The 18,404-nt window shown below is 50.3% G+C and overlaps 6 protein-coding genes across 6 annotated transcripts; 3 read left to right on the forward strand and 3 right to left on the reverse strand.

The window, feature by feature from the left end:
* Nucleotides 1-3,954: 3,954 nt before the first annotated feature.
* mdm12 (ERMES complex subunit MDM12) lies at nucleotides 3,955-5,220 on the forward strand (the record flags this gene model as incomplete). Its single annotated transcript, XM_057156114.1, has 1 exon — nucleotides 3,955-5,220. One exon carries the CDS (start codon nucleotides 3,955-3,957, stop codon nucleotides 5,218-5,220), a length of 1,266 nt encoding a protein of 421 aa, XP_057004769.1.
* Nucleotides 5,221-5,322: 102 nt separating this feature from the next.
* On the reverse strand, nucleotides 5,323-6,981 carry N7473_010176 (putative BAP31 domain protein). Its single transcript, XM_057156115.1, has 4 exons — nucleotides 6,713-6,981; nucleotides 6,405-6,539; nucleotides 6,245-6,348; nucleotides 5,323-6,182 (listed from the first exon to the last, which is right to left on the reverse strand). Exons 1-4 carry the CDS (start codon nucleotides 6,731-6,733, stop codon nucleotides 5,801-5,803), a joined length of 642 nt encoding a protein of 213 aa, XP_057004770.1. The 5' UTR covers nucleotides 6,734-6,981; the 3' UTR covers nucleotides 5,323-5,800.
* Nucleotides 6,982-7,124: 143 nt separating this feature from the next.
* On the reverse strand, nucleotides 7,125-9,619 carry dus3 (tRNA dihydrouridine synthase DUS3). The gene is made up of 3 exons (XM_057156116.1): nucleotides 9,334-9,619; nucleotides 7,356-9,269; nucleotides 7,125-7,289 (listed from the first exon to the last, which is right to left on the reverse strand). The coding sequence occupies exons 1-3, from the start codon at nucleotides 9,543-9,545 to the stop codon at nucleotides 7,208-7,210; spliced, it is 2,208 nt and encodes a 735-aa protein (XP_057004771.1). The 5' UTR covers nucleotides 9,546-9,619; the 3' UTR covers nucleotides 7,125-7,207.
* Nucleotides 9,620-11,029: 1,410 nt separating this feature from the next.
* N7473_010178 (uncharacterized protein) lies at nucleotides 11,030-12,243 on the forward strand (the record flags this gene model as incomplete). The annotated part of the gene is made up of 3 exons (XM_057156117.1): nucleotides 11,030-11,297; nucleotides 11,612-11,627; nucleotides 11,961-12,243. The coding sequence occupies 3 exons, from the start codon at nucleotides 11,030-11,032 to the stop codon at nucleotides 12,241-12,243; spliced, it is 567 nt and encodes a 188-aa protein (XP_057004772.1).
* Nucleotides 12,244-13,155: 912 nt separating this feature from the next.
* On the reverse strand, nucleotides 13,156-13,971 carry N7473_010179 (Ser/Thr protein phosphatase superfamily; the record flags this gene model as incomplete). The annotated part of the gene is made up of 1 exon (XM_057156118.1): nucleotides 13,156-13,971. The coding sequence occupies one exon, from the start codon at nucleotides 13,969-13,971 to the stop codon at nucleotides 13,156-13,158; it is 816 nt and encodes a 271-aa protein (XP_057004773.1).
* Nucleotides 13,972-14,483: 512 nt separating this feature from the next.
* N7473_010180 (senescence-associated domain-containing protein) lies at nucleotides 14,484-16,102 on the forward strand (the record flags this gene model as incomplete). The annotated part of the gene is made up of 2 exons (XM_057156119.1): nucleotides 14,484-15,132; nucleotides 15,195-16,102. The coding sequence occupies 2 exons, from the start codon at nucleotides 14,484-14,486 to the stop codon at nucleotides 16,100-16,102; spliced, it is 1,557 nt and encodes a 518-aa protein (XP_057004774.1).
* Between the last annotated feature and the right edge of the window lie 2,302 nt (nucleotides 16,103-18,404).

Raw genomic sequence — 18,404 nt, forward strand, 5'->3', positions numbered from 1 at the left:
GTTAAGTCCACCCAATTTCCATGCAACCGTCTGGTTTCAAGTGCGGAGGAGTTGTCCTCGCACAACCGAAACTTGTTCGTGGAGGCTGTTGACACGCTCCGATCATCCCGACTGTGTCCGCGTCGGTTCCCTGTCGCAACGGTTGGTCGCTCCGGTTTGTTTTCACGATCAATCCGTCGTTCACGCAATTCATTTCTCTTTTGAGACAAAACGACTGCAAATGACATCATCGGGACTGGTGGGATTCGCGGTTTTATGAGTGAGATGGGATCTCTTTTAACCGATAGTGCCCGATCGACTCGGCTGTTTGGGTTGGCCCTTGTGTGGGGGAAACGGTCGACATGTGAGATCTAGAACTCGGAGTAGTAGCCATCGCACAGGCAAAGCGGTTTGTGATAGGTGGCATGTAACGAGCTTGGAGGCTCATGGTTGGTTCGGAAATGGAAAGCACAAAAAGTTGCCTCAAGGTGAGGTTGTACAACCCCGTCGTAGTATCAATCGAAGGAGCAGTCACGTGGTGGATTCCTCCTGCGCCAGACAAGTGCGCCCTGACAGAACAATGTACATCTTTTTCTCACCTTCTCTCTTTGTATCCTCTCATCTATTGGCGGAGGGCCCCATCGAGATTCTTTTCAAATGCCAACGGCGCCAAATAGAGTGGGGAGAAGGATGCCAATTTGTGCTGTGCTTAGTCGCTGTGCATTGCCGCCCACACTCACTCGCCCAGGGTCGATCTCCCAGAGCACAGGCGCCAAGTGATGAGCCTCAGCAACCAATATTTATGTAAAGGAATCCGACTGTGCTCCCGAGGAGCACAGTCAATTCCTACCAGTCACATACGCGCTAGTGAATTTTCATTGGCAGATATTGGTCGGTCGTTGATATATCCCGGCGTGGCCGACGCATCTATATTCACAACTTAGATCATGGGCGATGTCACTTCCTCATCCTATCCCAGCCAACGATCGATGAAGCTCAATCTGGGGCAGCTCCGGAGATAGCGTTTTCGAAATCCGAAGATAATCTCCTTGGGACTTTTCGCTTAATACCACGTCATGGACTTCCAATGTCTGATTCTGATCCTAATGCAGCTTGCTCGCTGCTATCACCAACTGATCCATTCCAGCGGGTTTTTGTCGCAGTTCAAACTTGGGGCCATGATACGAAAATTACCTATTGGGGGGTTTGTCTAGAACTTTGATGTTTGGGGCTTCCCTTGAGAGACACGGGCTTGAGTTTGGGCGAGGTTCTAGCTCCCGTTCGGGCCGCGAGGTTGATCCTATAGTTCACGATCATGCTACCACACTTTGCCAGGCCTCACACGCGCTGCGGAACGCCATCCTGGTGAAAAATCTGCACTCGGGAATTTATGATTCGTGCACACTCAGAAAAAAAACTCGAGAAGGAGCTGACCGTGCTCAGGCTTAATTGGAGAAGTGCCGCGCCACCCCCCTCTGAGGGCTCCTGTGATGGCCCCCGAAAACATGGGGCTTATTCACTATGCAAATTGCAGACTGTGGCAGGTGGGTTCTTCCTTAATGGAAAGACAATACAATGGCATGCGCCATATTCTAGGTTCATTCGGCCCTAGACTTTCTGCCTAGCCCGCCGTGTATGTCGAGCGTTGGTTCCGTTCCGCGATCCTATTTGCCGAATCGAAGATCTTTTGGCCACCCCATCTACGAGACCATGAGTATCGACGGCCCCGTTCTCGTCATATTTCTCAGCAGACGCGCGGAAACTCTAATGAAAATTGGGAGTGGTCTGCCCTGATCGACGGTTCGACGAACCCATCTCTGCCTTCTACTAGTGCCGGGGTGCCCAGAACCTAGATCACCGGGCATAGTCCGCTGGACACAGGGGGCCCTCTCTTATTATCCACATAAACGCCAACATTTCGATTTGTTGGTTCGCAATGAGGCCCTCATTTACCCTATCTGGATCATGTATGCCTCGTCCGCCCTCTGCTTCTAAATGCCTTGCTCATTTCGGGAGTGACTACTAAGTCATTAGATGCATATGGCGCATCTTTCATCCCCCACAGCGGCAGTGAAATGCGCAAGATATCACAGTCATGGATGAATGCCATGTCATTTGTTGATGACCACATCGCGGCACAGTCATTATATCCAGATATATGTGCTCTGAATGATATAAAGTGGCCTTGATCCCTCGCTGTTTTAGTTCCTCATCCCTCATCAATCCAGCCAGCTCATCAGTGACAAGCTTCACCTCAGAAAGCCTTTTTCAATATCATCTTCTCCGGATAACACACTATCTCTACTTTCAAAATGTGTTCGGTTTACATCTTCCTGTACGACTGCGGTTGCTGCCTGCGCGAGGGCGATGTCGTCCATTGTGCCAAGGTTGGTACTTCATCTTGCTCGGGCGTAAAGGAGCACTTTCGCCGTCGAGATGGATACAAATGCCCGGCCCACGGTGGTTAAAGGGCTCTTAGCAAGGTCAGTATAATGATTCAAGATACCTCTCATCTGATTACGGTTTGCTGATAATGCCTTGATACTCAGGTGCCTGGCCATGATTCCACTGCTTCGGCCATGTCCTTCGTCACTAGGGCCGTTCTTTCGAGCAACAACTTGCTGCGTGCACGTCAAAAGGAGGATGAGCTGCTTTTTGTCCTGTACCGTATCACACCAATTTCTGGGCTGGGAGGCTTTTTATGTGTTGAAATCTTTTACTTTCTATTCTGAGCTCAGAGTTTGATGTTTCGCGTTCATTCTGGTACTTGATCTGATGTTTACAATTTTCGGCAACTTGAGCGTTCACCACACAGTGGCTTAATCTTTTATTTGACTACAATTCTTATTCACCCTCAAATCTTTCATCCTACAATTTTCTATGCTCCACAGTTTCCTTTTATTTTCTTGAATACGTCGCGGTAGTAAATGAGTCTCTAGCCAAAATTTTTTAGAAAATCAATCCACATAGAAATGCCCATTTCGTCCCCTCTCTTGAATTCTTTTATAGCGCACATCTGGCTACGAAGCACCACCAAGGAAATTTGTTAAAGATCTCAACAATGACAAATACCCATTAAATTAGTCGAAAGCCACTAGCAAGGGTGGCTACGTGGTTACGAGGTTACGAGAACGCCTTGGAAGCCAAGAACGCCTTGGCCTTGGTGGGGAACCAGAAGATGGAGACTGGCGATGAATCACGAGTTGGTTAATGCTAGATTCATATATTCTGCGAATTAAACGAATAGATCTGTAGCAATAACCGCGTCCGGCACTTGGGGATAGGCTGAGAGCCGCAGATGGACATCTTGTGCATCGCATTAGACCTGCATGGCGCTCGAATCAGCTGATTCGACGTGCGTGGACACCTATGAATCCACCTATTGCACGGTGGTCTTTAAAGGGTAAAATATCCCTTTTTTACCTCCGGATATAAGAATGTTCGAGAATGTATGATGCATTAAGCAGTAACCGCCGTGGGTGAGCTACCATCTATGTGCAGTGCAATCTAAGAACCGAAGTTGACTAAGACAAACAACCAGACACCGTTATGGATGGAATGAGTGGTCAACAGTCCCCGAAATTTGCCTCGTAGGTTTTGTAGTGTTGATAACTCACGCGCATACGCATGTTCGTCACATTTTTGGTCCTATCGGCCAAGGGTCTGTAGCGCTTAATGGATCCCAGGTACGAAGGGTCCATAGACCAACTCGGACATGCACCATTCATTGGCACATTTTATGAGTGTCAAACTTTCACTGACTCAGTATCTCAACTTTACCAATTGCATCATATCCTGTTTAATGGTCATAAGCAAGTTGGCAAGCTGGACAAGCAGAAGCTGGGAGCTTCGATCTACCATGTCCCACGATTATCACGTGATTGAACGTTAACATGGCATCGCGAGAGCTCTCCGCCTCATCATTCCGATATTGGGACCATTCTTGAACAAATCTCCAGCTGCAACGCACATGTAATGTCCATCGAAGTCGACTGGGCAAGGGCCACCTCTGGTCCGGACGGTGAAGCTCTAGCAGAGCGCATCCGCTCCTTTGTCCACGACAAGTTCCAGCAGGTACCCTTACCGCGCTTCATCCGCTCAGTCCAATGCCATGCCTTCGAATTTGGGACGATCGGACCAGACCTCGAGATCAAAGATTTCTGCGAACCTTTCTCCGATTTCTACGAAGAAGATGATGACGACACCTCCGCTACCTCGGAGGAGCTCGAACAATGGTCGGACTCCGCCTACGACGACGATGTACCCCATAACCTCCACCACCATCCTTACCCCGGCGAGGCGTTCCAGCCCTCTGCGCTTCGATCTCCACTGCCCCTGGGAGACCATATCAACTCGCATTTTCTGCCTCGCGCCGGCACCCCCGGGATTCCTGGTGGCACATCCACGCTTGGTTACCATCTGATGTCCTTGGGCGGTCTTTCGGGGACCCAGACCCCTCTTGCAGCTGTGGCAGGCGGCTCTCCGTTTGCCAGCAGCTGGTCAGACTCGGGTTTGGGCCATGGCGGCAGGCCACGCCGTCCCTCTCGCCCTAGTGGTCTTCAGCACCGAGCAGACGCAGACATCGACACCACAAACTCGGCATCACGGCCATCGACCGCAAACACAATACCCTCACACCCCTCGGGTGGTCATACCGGCAGCAGTGGATCCAAACGCAACAGCGGTGATCCCGCAGATATCCCGCAACCATCCACAGAACCCGCCATCGACCCGTCTGCTCCAATTCCGCCTCGCATGCGCGAGCGCCGCCCAGAGGATTTCCAGATCCTATGTCACGCAAGGTATGCCGGCGATGTCCGGTTATCCTTGACAGCCGAGATCCTGCTCGATTACCCAATGCCGAGCTTTGTCGGACTACCATTGAAACTAAACGTCACCGGTATCACCTTTGACGGTGTGGCGGTGGTTGCATACATTCGCAAACGCATTCACTTCTGCTTCTTGTCTCCCGAAGATGCGGATGCGCTGCTTGGCTCTGAGGGACACTATCAGAACGGTCAACAGACTAGTGAGGATGGCCGACCTCGGTCTGGCGGGGATCAGAAACGACAGGGTGGATTGCTCCAGGAGATCCGGGTAGAGAGCGAGATTGGCCGTAAGGAGGACGGGAAGCAAGTCCTCAAGAATGTGGGTAAGGTGGAGCGCTTTGTTCTCGCACAGGTGCGTCGCATCTTCGAGGAGGAGCTTGTATACCCAAGCTTCTGGACGTTCCTCATTTAATGGTTGAACTGTGTGCGATGCACTCCCCGACCTCGGTATGATAATAGACACTATCTGTACAGTTACGAAGACTTTATGAATTTGAAAAAGATGAATTTATGACCCAGAATAAAGTCCCTATCTTCATCATGCAAGATAATCCTGGTCCCAAGATAAAAAAAAAATCAAGCGTAGACTAACAGGAGGAGCGCTTCTAAAACAAGCACATGAACAGTGACTCCGTCCTTCCAACACCCAGGTAACATAGTGTCAATAATGGGGACAACGATGCAAAAGCATCGTTTCCTCAGGGCTAATTTCTGTAGGTGGTGCCTCTCAAGGTGGCAGAAAGTCTTTAGGAGTTCTGGGAGAGATATTTATGGACTGCTTTCGATCGGTGTAAAGGAGGAGCAGTATGGCGTGCGAAGGTGTGTTGACAAGGAGAGCAGATTCAGCCTGCCTGTGACCAATTGGCAGGCATTCGACACGAGTGGGAGTACTTTGAAGTTTCAAGTGCTAGAAATCAGCGCCATAGGAAGAGGCTGAAAGTACACATAGCAGCCGAACTGGGTCTCCAGAACCAGACAGCCAGGCGGACACTTTACAGGTCCTTCTTCACGGTCTTCTCGCTCTTGCCAGAGGAGACCTCATCGCCGAGCTTGTGGTACTCGCGAGTCAGACCCTCGCACTGCTTCTTGAGGGTCTCGATATCGCGCTCCTTCTCTGCCAGCTGCTTCTTCAGGGAGCCAATCTCACCAACGGAGCCAGCCTCGGCGATACGGGCAGAGTCCTTGCCGCCGGCCTTCTTGTCACCCTCGAGCAGCTTGACACGGTCCTCAAGGCGGAGAACCTCCAGGATCATGATGTAGGTGCGGTTGAGAATCAGGGAGAGGAAGAGGGTGAAGCCGCATAGGTACATGTTACGCTGGGAGTAGAACTTGCGGGCCTGCACCTCCATGCGGTCGGTACCGAGGTGGGCGGCACTTTTATGAGACTCACGTCAGTGGCGATCATTGCGGTTTCAGTTTGTCAAAAGAGAACGTACCTGACTGCAGAACCATCCTTGGCAAAGGCAGCCAGCTCCTGCTGCACCCGGTACACCCGGTTCACGCTGTCAATGAACAGGATGAGGATGAAGATGAATGTAATCTAGGTTTCCCGTTAGATAATCTCAAATAGTCTGCAATATTTGGTATCTGCCATACCTTCAAGCCATACTGTAGCTTTGCTATGATCGGACTTTCGGAAACGAAAGCGAAGAGCTTCCGCTTGATGGTGAATGGAAGAGGGATGATGAGCGCCAGGAAGACCGCCATCTCGAACACCAGGAGAAGGAAGACCTAAATCAAGATATAGATATCAGTATTCGAATCTGGTGAAATTGTACCCTCAAAGGCAACGCGAGGTGTTTTGGCGAGCTGGCCGATCTAGCCAGCTAGGCTCCAACCGCCCGCAGCTGGATTGGCTGGAGAGCAACAGCAGGAATCCCAGAGAGATCGCAAATGGCACATACAAGGCTGTAGTAAAGAGTCATCTTGTCGACGTTTATTTGAGTAGCAGGAGACGCGGGATCAAAGGTTTGTGCCTGTCAAAAGGGGGTGGGGGTTGCCTGGAGAGCTTCGGAGTGAGCTGGCTAGAGTGTAAACAAACACCAGCAGGTAGATTGCGTTGAGCGGGAGGAGCTAGGAGATAAAACAAAATACGAGTATCAAGAGGTAGACGTGTTCAGATTGGGCAGCAGCAGAAAATTGGAAACCAGCAGGTGGAGGTGCAGGATCGAGGTGGTCTTTTATGGGGAAGTTTTCCAAGCCTCGGGGGGTAGACGTCATCGTCCTGACCTGCACGTGACTGTGAGGGCAGCCCTAACGTTACGTGGAGCTGTCATGTCATCATATCCGGAGATTTTAATATTTTCACGTTCATGTTGCTTATGTTTTATTCTCTATGCTATGTATGTACAACTTAAGACCATGAATTATGGCATGCGGATTCTACGAGAACACCAAAATTAACCCTCAGCCTCGTAGGAGTTGGACTTGTGCTTGGGCTCGAACTTGAAGTCCTTGTGTGCAGGGCCGAGGAACATCTCACTGATAGAAGGCATTAGTCAACAAGCCCTTCAAGTGCGTTCAAAGGGGAATATAAAGGGAACTTACGTGATCTTAATCCAATCCTTGTAGTTGCCACTACCCATCAGGGTCTCCAAGTCATTTCGGCCGCGCCAGGCAGGAGGTCTGTCGTTGATATGCGGGGGAAGGTATTCGAGCAGACCAAGGGGAACGTAGCGGTAGGCAAAGCTCAACCACTCCAACAAGAATCTGCGGGTTGTGCCGATACCAAATTCATCAGAGCCCCAAGCCTCGAGACCGTACTTGGCGAATTTCTCGATGTAAGCAAGACGCTCAGACGCAGATTTGTCCAGATACTGGCCAGTCTGAATCTCCTCGAAAATCCACGGCTTGATCAAAGCGCCACGAGCCACCATGACTGCATCAACACCGGCGTTTTTGATGTGATCGTCGTAGTCCACGTGAGAGAAACAATCGCCATTTCCAAGGAAGTAGGTCCTGCCACCGTTCGGCAAGTAGCGAGGATCGGCTTCGCGAATGGTGTCCGTGAGATCGTCAGTCTTCTCATTGAGACGCTTGATGAGAGCAGCGGTCTCGGCAATGTAACCCCAGTCGGCTTGCTTAGTATACCGTTGCTGTCTGCTTCGTCCGTGGAGGGTGATGGCGGCAGCGCCAGGGGGGCCAACATCCAGAAGGCTGGACTCGTAGCCACCTAGGACCAGGCGTTCAACGAGTTTCAACGCATTGGGCTGATTGTCTCTGGTTCCCATACGAATCTTCACTGTAATGGGAATCTCTTGAGACACTGCGTTCATGCCACGGATGATCTTCTCCAATTTGGAGGGGTGGTCCAGGAGCGCGGAGCCGGCTCCGTCGCGATAGACCAGCTCAATGGGGCAGCCGCAGTTCAAATCAATGACGCGCAAGTTCGGTGTGTACTTGGAGAGCACCTCTGTGGCCTTGAGTGCCTGGAACGGTTTGTTGGCCGTGATCTGGGCACCGTATCTGAAATCTTTGGAGTTGTCATATCCTTGCACCACGTTCGGTCCTGGAGTGATGGTTGGGGGGAGCATTTCAGACTCGTGGCCTTTGATCAAGGTCCATTCAGACTTGTTGCCTTGAATCAAAGGCATGCTAAGAGCCATTTCGGAATAGGTGAATTGAGCACCTAGGTCTCCGCAAAGTCTGCGGAATGGGAGATTACCCTGTGTTGTCAGAGGTGCAAGTGCTGGAGTCTCCGGCCCAAAGTAGATGCGCCTCTTTTCTGAGGCCAAGAATGGGGGCTCCGTAAATTGGGCCCGGTTATCTTCCAGTTCCTCCTTGGCCTTCTCGGCATCACCATTAGTCTGAGGGGTCTCTTCACTCTTTGGAACAATTGCCTCGTTCTTCAATCGACCGTGCAACTCTTTCTCCAGCTCCTGGGACACCTTGTTCAGCCAATCATTGTATTGATTGGCACGAGGAGTGTGCTCCCGCTTTCGCGACAACGCGACTTTGTCTTCGTAGGAGATAATGTTGACGAGTCCTTCCCGAGTAGCGAAAGGCACAAGGGGCTTAGCCTTCGCTTTGCGCTCCTCATCCTCCAGCAGAATGAGCTCCTTCGTTCCATCTGCCGTCTCTCTCTCCATCGAATGCGATCCAACCAAGCGGCATCGCCAGCCAGCATAACAGGTACCACGTGCCTCGTGGACGGGACAGATCCCATTGAATGTGGTAAGGTCCTCCCGCTTGTGCTCCTTCAGATATAGTCGCAAGTCGTGTTCAAATCTGCATTTCTCACCGAATTGGCACTCTTCAGGCGAGAACTCTGGGCTGAACATTCTTGAGGCGCACAAGCCCTTGGCGTCTTTTGAGCTACCAAAGCTTCGATTGGTGTTCTGACCCTTGGGCTTCTTTTTCCCCTTCTTCTTGTCGTCGTCACGCTCGGTGTGAGAAGCAGCCTCGGCTGCATCGTCGGTGTTGGTATCGGGAACCGGCTTAGGTGTGGAGTTGATCAGGTATCTGGGAAACGTAAGATTGTCAATCGTTATCGGATGTAAGTCAGAAACGGGCAGGAATGGCTTACTCTGCCTTGATGGGCGCAATACCCCTGTTGCGCCGAGAATCGCGTTCATCTTCAGACTTCTCTGGCTCATCAATGCGAGCCTTCTTGGAGGGGGGCTCTTCGGCAGCAGGGCTACCGTTGGCAGCATCGCGCTTGGGGAGATCAACCTCCGACGGAGCTTGAGTGGTCTCCGCGGTCGCGGATTGAGGAACTGTCGGGTCCATGTTGGACATGTCAGGCAGCCAATCAGTCCTCCTACTTTCCGGTTAAATCACTGAGGCAGTTTCAGTCCGAAGAAATCTCTGGCTGCTGCAGAAAATGAAAATTGCGGAGGCCTCCGATCTGTCTATCAAAAAATATTCAGAACGGGTGGCGCGCCGCTAGTTTGCGCTGTTTGCAGGCCGGCATCTTCAAATTAATTGGCTGCAGAGAATCCGAGATGGGATAGTTTGTCGCCTTGATTATCAGGCGGCTAACAAGTGGGCCATGGACCTGCCTCGGCTTGTCATCACCAAGTAGATAACTGGGACAACATACAGAGCACATGTTTCTCCTTCGCAGTGTATTTCTAGGACTCAATGTGTTCATCCTACTTACATCCATTTAGGGAGAACCCACGATACACGGGTTAGTGGATGTCGGGATGGAAAAAGTACCTATGGCTCCAAGACCTATACGGATGCTATAGCTACGCTCGTGAGGGTAAGTGAGTAGCAAGTCATTCAGTTTAAGTACTTGTTAGTGGAGCATATCTAACTCCAGAAGCCAGACAATTTTTGGTATAATGCTACACGATCTGGAGACTAACAACTCGTTACGGCACAGGGAGTATGTCTAGTATCTCCCCATGGGAGACGATATTTGACGCATTTTAGAACTTGAACAACCGTTCTATCTTCATGTTCTATTTGTTTGCCGCGTGATGTGGCTTGCCCGAGGAAGACCAGCTTCAATTAAACACCAAATTCGAACCTTAGCATTAATCACCAATAGATTCCAAGCGTTTCTATCTTACATCAGAGCCTTGTGCGAATCAATCACATTCCAATACCTTCCCTTCATTCTATCTTTACTCTGAACTCATCTGAGATTCATCTACCTCTCATCGCAGCCTTGAGCGAGTCAATCACACTTCAAGGCTTTCATTCTATCTTTATTCCTCCAACATCCTCTCTTACCATCCAACGCACTTCATCTCTTCTACAAATCCTCCCACGACCTTGCCTCGCAGAAGCCAGCTGAGCTCAACCATCCAACGCAACTCATATCCGCTGAGAAATTGTCTCCGAACCCACGTTAACCACCATCTTCACTCCTCATGGCGAAACTGTTACCTCGCCGCCACCACGGCATTCACAGTGGTCGGCACCCACGCGCTCCCGGTCCGACGGTTGTCCCATCCTCTGACCCGCTGATAAGCTGTGATTTGAGCTGCCCAGGAGAATGCAAGGAATTCTATGAAGGACTTGCGTGACTCAAGGAACTTTGTCCGGCAGGAAAGTACGAAAAATTCGCCATCCCCCTTCGCGACTTGGAGCACAAGCTGTTCTATGAAGGACTTGCGTGACTCAAGGAACTTTGTCCGGCAGGAAAGTACGAAAAATTCGCCATCCCCCTTCGCGACTTGGAGCACAAGCTGGCCCACGAGTACTGTTCACCTCTGAAACACGAAATCATCCGCTGTGGCCTTACTCCGGGTGAGAGCTCTTTCATGTCGATGGTCCTCGAAGACAACCCCTACTGCATTTGGCGGGACATTGGCTTCATGCCGTTCAATGGAGTGAGCAATCCACCATTCGTTGACTACATCCTTGACCAGATCACAACTGCGGACCATGAGGGCGAAGCTATGGAAGCCTTTGCTTACGTCGATCTACTGCGCGGACTTCAAAGTTCTATCCCACATGTTCACGACGATGAAGTTTGCGATATGCTGAGCCTATTCCATAGACGTTATGCTGAGGCCTTTGGAACCCCTTACCGACGTGAGTTTGTCTCACAGGAAGTGGTTCACAGTAATTCACATGGGAAGATATAACTCTGAAACTTTAGGGGTTTCGGTTTCATGCCTGGGCTCGCCGTTTCTCCTTTGGACTGCCGTGACTCCTTTGGCTACAAATGAATATTTGCTCCGAAGTGACTTTGCAGATAGCCGAATCTATGAGAAACATCTACAACCCTGAAAGGCCACTTAAGTTGAATAGGACACCTTGTGGTAAAATACTAGTTGATATATGTTGAAAGAAAACCTACGTCTTCTTCCTAGATGATTTGCTTCCGCTACTACGTTCAAAACTAGGCCACTCTGCTTCCCAGTAAATTGCATTCGAATACCAGTAAATCTGAATTCGCTCGCGGTATCATATCTCTCCGCCGTAAAGATGGCGATAGTGCGGCGGTATAAAAGCATGCTTTCACAAACCGGGAAAAAAAACAAGGCAGCGGGCATGATGCAAATGCAAGTGTGCAATAACCGAGGCAATCTCCAAGCATAGGCAGCAAAGGGGCATTGAGGTTGGTCGATTAGTGTTCAGAGACAGATGGCTGGATTGTGGCTGCTATAGAAGGGGTAGCAACTTGAACCTTTGCCCCGCTAGCTTTGGGCAACCCAGTTTTGCCATAGTTGCTTGAACTATTCTGCGCGGTAGTGGACACCCAGGTGGTGGGTGCAGTGATTCTGGAAGAGTCTTGGACATTGGCGCTCGTACAAGCCCGAATATCTCGAACCATTTCCGTCTGCTCATCGGCACTGAGATGCTTGAACTTAGTCTCGCACATCGACTCGTAGTCAAGGTAGTTGAGGATTGCGTCGTTCGAGGGCTCTCCGAGGGCCTGTCCAAGGATTCTCAGTTTGCTCTTTGGAAGCCTGAGCAAGCATCTGATGGCCCTGCGTCCACCGACATCGAGTCCCAGGCCGACAAGAGCCATTGAGGTCGAGCTTTGCTTGATTTTCTGGTAGCTTGAATCGACTCGGGCAACTTCTTCGAGCATCTTGTAGAATTCGGTTCTTTCGGCCAAGTCGCCATGTAGCGTAACAGAAAGCGAGTTGGATAGTCCGGCAGGTGCTTTCGGGTCTTGAAGTAGGAATTCTCGGAGGCGGACGCCTGGGTTGGGATTGGGCGCACTCTCCTGTATTTTCTCAGGGATCTTGATTGTGTTAGCCATTTTGAAGGGGTCTATCTGGAAATGAGGTTTTCAGGGTAAATCCAGAAGGAAGTTAGCGAGAGAAAGAGAGAGAAGGGGGGAGAGAGGGAGGGAGAGGGAGGGAGGGAGAGTTAGATAACGTTAGAATAGGAAAAGCAGACGTTGAAGGAGGAACCAGTTGATAAGTGAGAGAAAATGTTAATGAAGATAAGAGGTGACAGCCTAAGAAGTATAAGGATAGAAAAGCTCTGTATAGAGAGGATTTTTTATGTTAATTATAAGCTTGGTTGAAGTAAGGAAAACATATAGATGCTCGTTGTAACGAGGTCAAGAGCAAGCGATTCGAAACATACTATAGGTACTAGTAAACTAAGCAACTAAAGTTAGATAAGAAGAAGAAAACCAGGAAGTAGAAGGCTAGAGCTTTATTATTATCGGCAGAATCCTCTTGTCTTTGTTAGAATTATATTAGGATCTTACTTTATTAGAACTTCTGGAATGCTCTGTCTTATACCTCACCTTCCCCTCTTTCTCACCTCGGACTAAGTACCACCTAACAGATATATTGTATCTCAGAATACTCTTTGATTCTCAGTTGACCTATGATATAATCGACCTTGGATATAGGGTAGGGTGCAAAGTGAGGGATCCTGCTCTCAGTGAGAGCGCCAGATATCAAACCAACACGTCGGGTGTTCATCAAATACAAATGATCTTCTCCATGTCAAATCCAGCAGCCTGAGCAAAATAGTACCCTCGCTGATTACTGAAGACCCGCTTCCCAGTCATTTCATCAGTATAGTCAGTATTGTAATGGGTATGCCCGAATGCCCAGAGGCGCACTTGCGGATTTGTCCAGCATTCTTGTCGAGAAAGATCCGTTGTAAATCCCGAGGATAGAGGACTATTGTCATGCTTGGGATGGACTGCTCGTGCATCGGCTGTGACAGGACTGTAATGTGTCCAAATAGCAATTTTCCGTTCTGGTTCAGAAGCTGCAATTTGCGTAACCTGGCTGTTAAGCCAGGCCACGTCTGCTCGATGGCGGCTGTTGTGATCTTCAATATTCCAATCGCTGATATAGTAGAAGTCATTGATCCCAGAACTGATGCGCTCTTTGTATTCCTCGGCAACATCGGACCAAAGTGTACATCCCAGAATTGTGACCTCTGGGGAGAGGTCATGTCGGGTCTGGTCCAGGAAGACAAACTCGCCTAGAGGCCTTGCTGCGGCTTCATTTGATGTGCGTCGATTCTTGACTGAGTCAGAGAACTCGGATATTCTCAGTCTTGTCTTTGACCATGTTGATTGCCATGGTTCATGGTTTCCCAGGAGTAGGAACACTACTTGGAACTGGGCGAGTTGAGTTTCAATGAAAGTGAAAAAGCCTGCATCCTCCACCACACCTATGTCACCGAGAAGCGCTAAGTATGGCGCGTGGGGGGTGACCTCGAAGATTTCGTAGGCAGATGGATTTTCCAGGTGCAAGTCAGACACAATCTGGATTTCAACCATTGAGGGCTCTAGGATGCAGAAAAATACTGGGTAAATTTTGCCACAGAGTATCAAATAAACCAGGGAACTCTACTTGCTAGGAACTCATAGAAGCTTTAAGATTTAATCAAGATCCAATCGGAGACAACGAGACCCCTTATGGGCACAGACAGAAAGTGGCAGAAGTGTGGCAATGTGGCGGTGCAGTCTGGAGAACTGTGGCGCAGCAATCTCCTCCCCTTGGAGGACAGGAGAAAATGACGAGGGGTCGTAACTGGCTCCTGTTATCTAAGCGCCCAGCCCCGATAGTCTCATAAGAGAGCCCCTCCTTGGCTGCCGTCTGAAATTATTCCTTTCTTCTCCATTGATCTCGTGTTGTCTCAGAGACTTTGATTTTTCACTCCGTTCTTGTCTGAACGGCGGGGTTTACCATCTGAAAACAACCGACGTCATCGCCTTATCTGCGGTTATCAGCACCGATTTGACATTCGGGCAACTCGATTTCCTTGTTTAGTATCATCCATTCACAGAAGATGTCGGGCGCTATACACGACCCCAGGTTGCTCTACAGCGTCAGCAATATCCGCGCTTTTCACATCCAGGATGGTGAAGAGCACGAGTTGACGCCGTCAGGCCCGCAAACCCTTTCACTCCTTATGGTCCCTACTGCTACATCGGCGCCAACTCCTCCATATGCCGCCGGTGCGGGCACACAGACTCCCGAGGAGGACTTTTACCTTCATCTTTACCTTCCTCCGGAGCTGGATCTTGCATTGCCCGCTACCACCCAGATCTTCCATCAACCGCCCGATAGCTACCTGATCCCTCGATGGGATCTGGCTCCCGACGCAGGCGCCTTCATTCGCATCCAGTTTCCAAGCATTGGCAGCGGCCCGAACAATGTCACCCAAGATGACATCGATACCTTCGAGACGATCCTCGCGCAATGTACTGCATTCCTTGACCGTGCTCCCACACCGAGCGGCAAGTCGGATGGTCTCGCTGCCTATAACCCGGCCGACTATGCGCCGGGCGAGGGGTATGTCGGGACTGGAGACAACAAGGGTGACAAACTGCACGGCAAGATCGTGCTAGTGGATGAGGAGGATGGCAGTGTTGTTGGTGAATTGGGTGATGGGTACAATGTGGTGGAGGATCCGGACGTGAAACCTGGATCTAAACGTGAGTACATTCATTCTCAGCCAGTATAGCATGTTCCTGCTTCAGTAGCTAACTTCTCCCAGGCCCCGTTGGAATTGAACTTCCTGCCGAAGGCGAGGGCAACAAGGTCAGCGTGACCAACGTTTCCGAAGAATACTTGGAAATGGCACGGCATCCCGCATATCAGAATTCAACCATTGTCCAAACCTCGGCCACCGCATCTCGTCTTATTGTCACCACATCCTCATACATCTCCAACGCCATCACCAGCGGCGCCGAGAATTTCATGAAAAAGACCAAGCCCAACCCCAAGCCTGTGACTTTCTCCGATGCCACTCACGCCCGTATCCGCAAGGTCGGCACATTCTCCAACGGCGCAGCAGACCTTTCATCTCGCACCCTGGGCCAAGTGGAGCGGGTAGCGCAGAACATTGGCGCTTCGCTAGCACGCAAGGATGCCAAGCCTCGCAGCGCTAACAAACACCACCCCCCGCCAGACTACAAGCCAGGCGTGCTGAACAAGTCGATGATCGCCTTCTCAACGTTGGCAGATGGTATCCAGGAAAGTGCGCGCACCATGTTGATGACCGGCTCGGCGGCCGCCACCACAATTATCCAACACCGCTACGGCTCCGAAGCTGGCCACGTCGCGAACAACCTGACTGGCGGCATCAAGAACGTTGGTCTCGTGTACATTGACGCCACGGGCGTTAGCCGTCGCGCGCTGCTCAAGTCCGTGGCTAAGGGTATGGTGGTTGGACGTATGCGCGATGGAAAGCAGGTGGTTGTTGGCGCTGGCGATGGCGGCCAGTTACCCCAAGGCGTTGGAATCAATGCCGAGGCAGGACCTTCTGGTTCTGGTGGGTTTGGAGCCCGGGACCCGGTTGTGCGACGTGCCTCGCCGACCCCAACGCCGCCGCCCGCATATGGTGCATCAGGAGGTGTATCGCTAGGCGGTACGCCCAGGTCAGGGTCAGGAGCAAAGCGGTAAATCAGGGGTAAATATACCATTTGGAATGATAGGTTGGGCGAAAGCGAATGATTTGGTTTTTTCTAAGGTATGGGCTGTCAATTCATCTTGATTCTTCAACGTATTATCGTTCTGCGTTTCTTTTTTTCTATTCGTTGTGTCTTATCTGGAAAGTGGTCTTGGAGTCAATTGGTAGTCGTTTGCAAACAGCGTTGCTCAATCATTCCCAATCTTGAGATGGGACCGCAATCTCCCTGGTCGCTGGTCCCTGGTTGTGTTGGCCTTAGGGCTGGGGACTCGAAGTTTCTGTGTTTCTGCGTACTGCGTACAGTAACTAGCGTACCTAGATGTAGATAGTGATCGCCACATCAATGCCAAACAGAGTTTCACGCCACATTTCACATTTTATGCATCAACTTGATTTGCAGCCTGCTTTTCAGGCATTCTTCTGCCGACAATTGGTCCAAATAGAATCTAGGTTTCGGCCGGGTGGGACAGGTCGGCGATATTTCTCCTGCCTGAGAAGCTGATTATTGAATATAAGCTTCTACCCTCGGCAGATCAGATCAGTTCCTAAGGCACGGCACAACTGGCAGCGCTGATTTGAACTTGTCGGTGTGTGGCATATACGTGTCGCGCACACTCACCTCCTCACGAAACAAGTACAGTACATAAGCTAAGATCTCACTGTCGCCCCCTTTCGCGCTTCGACCCCCGGATGGGCGTCATAGCCGCGGAAATGAAATGCAACGACCATTGGCGGGTGATAGATTGACATTGACTTTTGTTACCGCTGGAGGAGATCATTGGGGGACGATTGGATGAGCGGCTCCCATGGTGATGGCGCTGCCAACGCATCACCCGCTTGACAGTTGGCCGGTCCTGCGCTGGGCCAATGGCTGCTTATCTGTGCCCTCCATGATATTGCGGCCCACCCACCGCTTCCGCTTATGGGTGCGCCCTAAATCCCCGTCACCCCTAAATCCCCGTCACATTTTTACCATTCGATTTCAACTCCCTTTCCCAACCACCCAATATGCCTAAATACTCCAATTTTGACGAGGATCGCCTGCAGAAGGCCTGTAAAGCCGTTCTACACCAAAAAAAGCCGAATATCGCTAAAACTGCGCGTGAATTTAGCGTGTCTCGAACTACCCTTGCCGATCGCGTCAAGAAGGCCCGATCGCCCTTTTCTACCACTGAATCGCGCAAGAATGCGCTTACATCACATCAGGAGAAGGCTTTGACTGCTTGGATAGTCAAAATGTGCGATTGGAACCTACCGCCTACTGCAAAGCTTATAGAAGCGTGGGCAAATCAGGCCCTTACGCGCGCTGATGCGGGTCGGCAGCCGGTTGGCAAGAATTGGGCATACTACTTTATATCACGCCTTCCAAAGCACCTATCCCTCGCTCCAGTGAAGCAGAATCTAAAGGAATCAAAGCGCATTCAAGCCGAAGATGCAGGGGCTCTCTCTTTCTGGTATGATCAGCTTGCAACCCTGCTAAAGGATATCCCTGCAAGGCTAGTCTATAACTTCGATGAGTGTGGTTTCCAACCTGGCCAGGGCCAGTCTCGTAAGGTTATTAATGGTAGATTGCACTGCCCTGACCTTGCTGAAGCTGAGCGAGGCGAAACTATCACTGCACTCGAATGTATTGCTGCTGACGGCTGGCAAATGGATCCGCTATTTATCTTTAAAAGCGGCGGGGTCTTTATGGAGAGCTGGTTCCATAATAGTGAGGATTTACCTCTAAACACACTTACTGCTACCTCACCGAATGGCTGGATTTCTGATGAAATTGCTTCTGAATGGCTATATCATTTTATTTCAGCTACTGCTACACCCGACCGTCTAAAAAAGGGTGAAAAGCGCTTCCTACTCTTTGATGGCCACGGAGCACATCTTACCCTCGAATTCCTTGAGATATGCGAGTTAGCTGATATTATACCATTCGGCTTTATACCTCATTCAACACATCTCTGTCAGCCACTTGATGGTAAGCCATTTTTGAGCTATAAGCAGCAATTTCGGCTTATGAATAATGAGCTATCTTTCTGGGGTGGTCAGCCATGTGGTAAACCGGATTTTCTACGGGTAATTGGGCCTGTACGAGCGAAGGCATTTAACCAACGAATTATTCGGCAATCCTTCAAAGATCGTGGTATTTGGCCAGTCAACGGCCAAAATATAGTGGATAAACTAGCTAGCCAGCTAGAATTTACTCCTCTTCACGCACCTGATCTTCGCGCTCATGGAGAACCCCGAACTCCATCACCGGAGCCTACAAATTTACTATCATCAAGCGTGGAGAATACCCCT

This window comes from Penicillium subrubescens, assembly GCF_028828155.1.
Source record: "Penicillium subrubescens strain IBT 31985 chromosome Unknown utg000007l_segment0_segment0, whole genome shotgun sequence".
Classification (NCBI taxonomy): domain Eukaryota; kingdom Fungi; phylum Ascomycota; class Eurotiomycetes; order Eurotiales; family Aspergillaceae; genus Penicillium; species Penicillium subrubescens.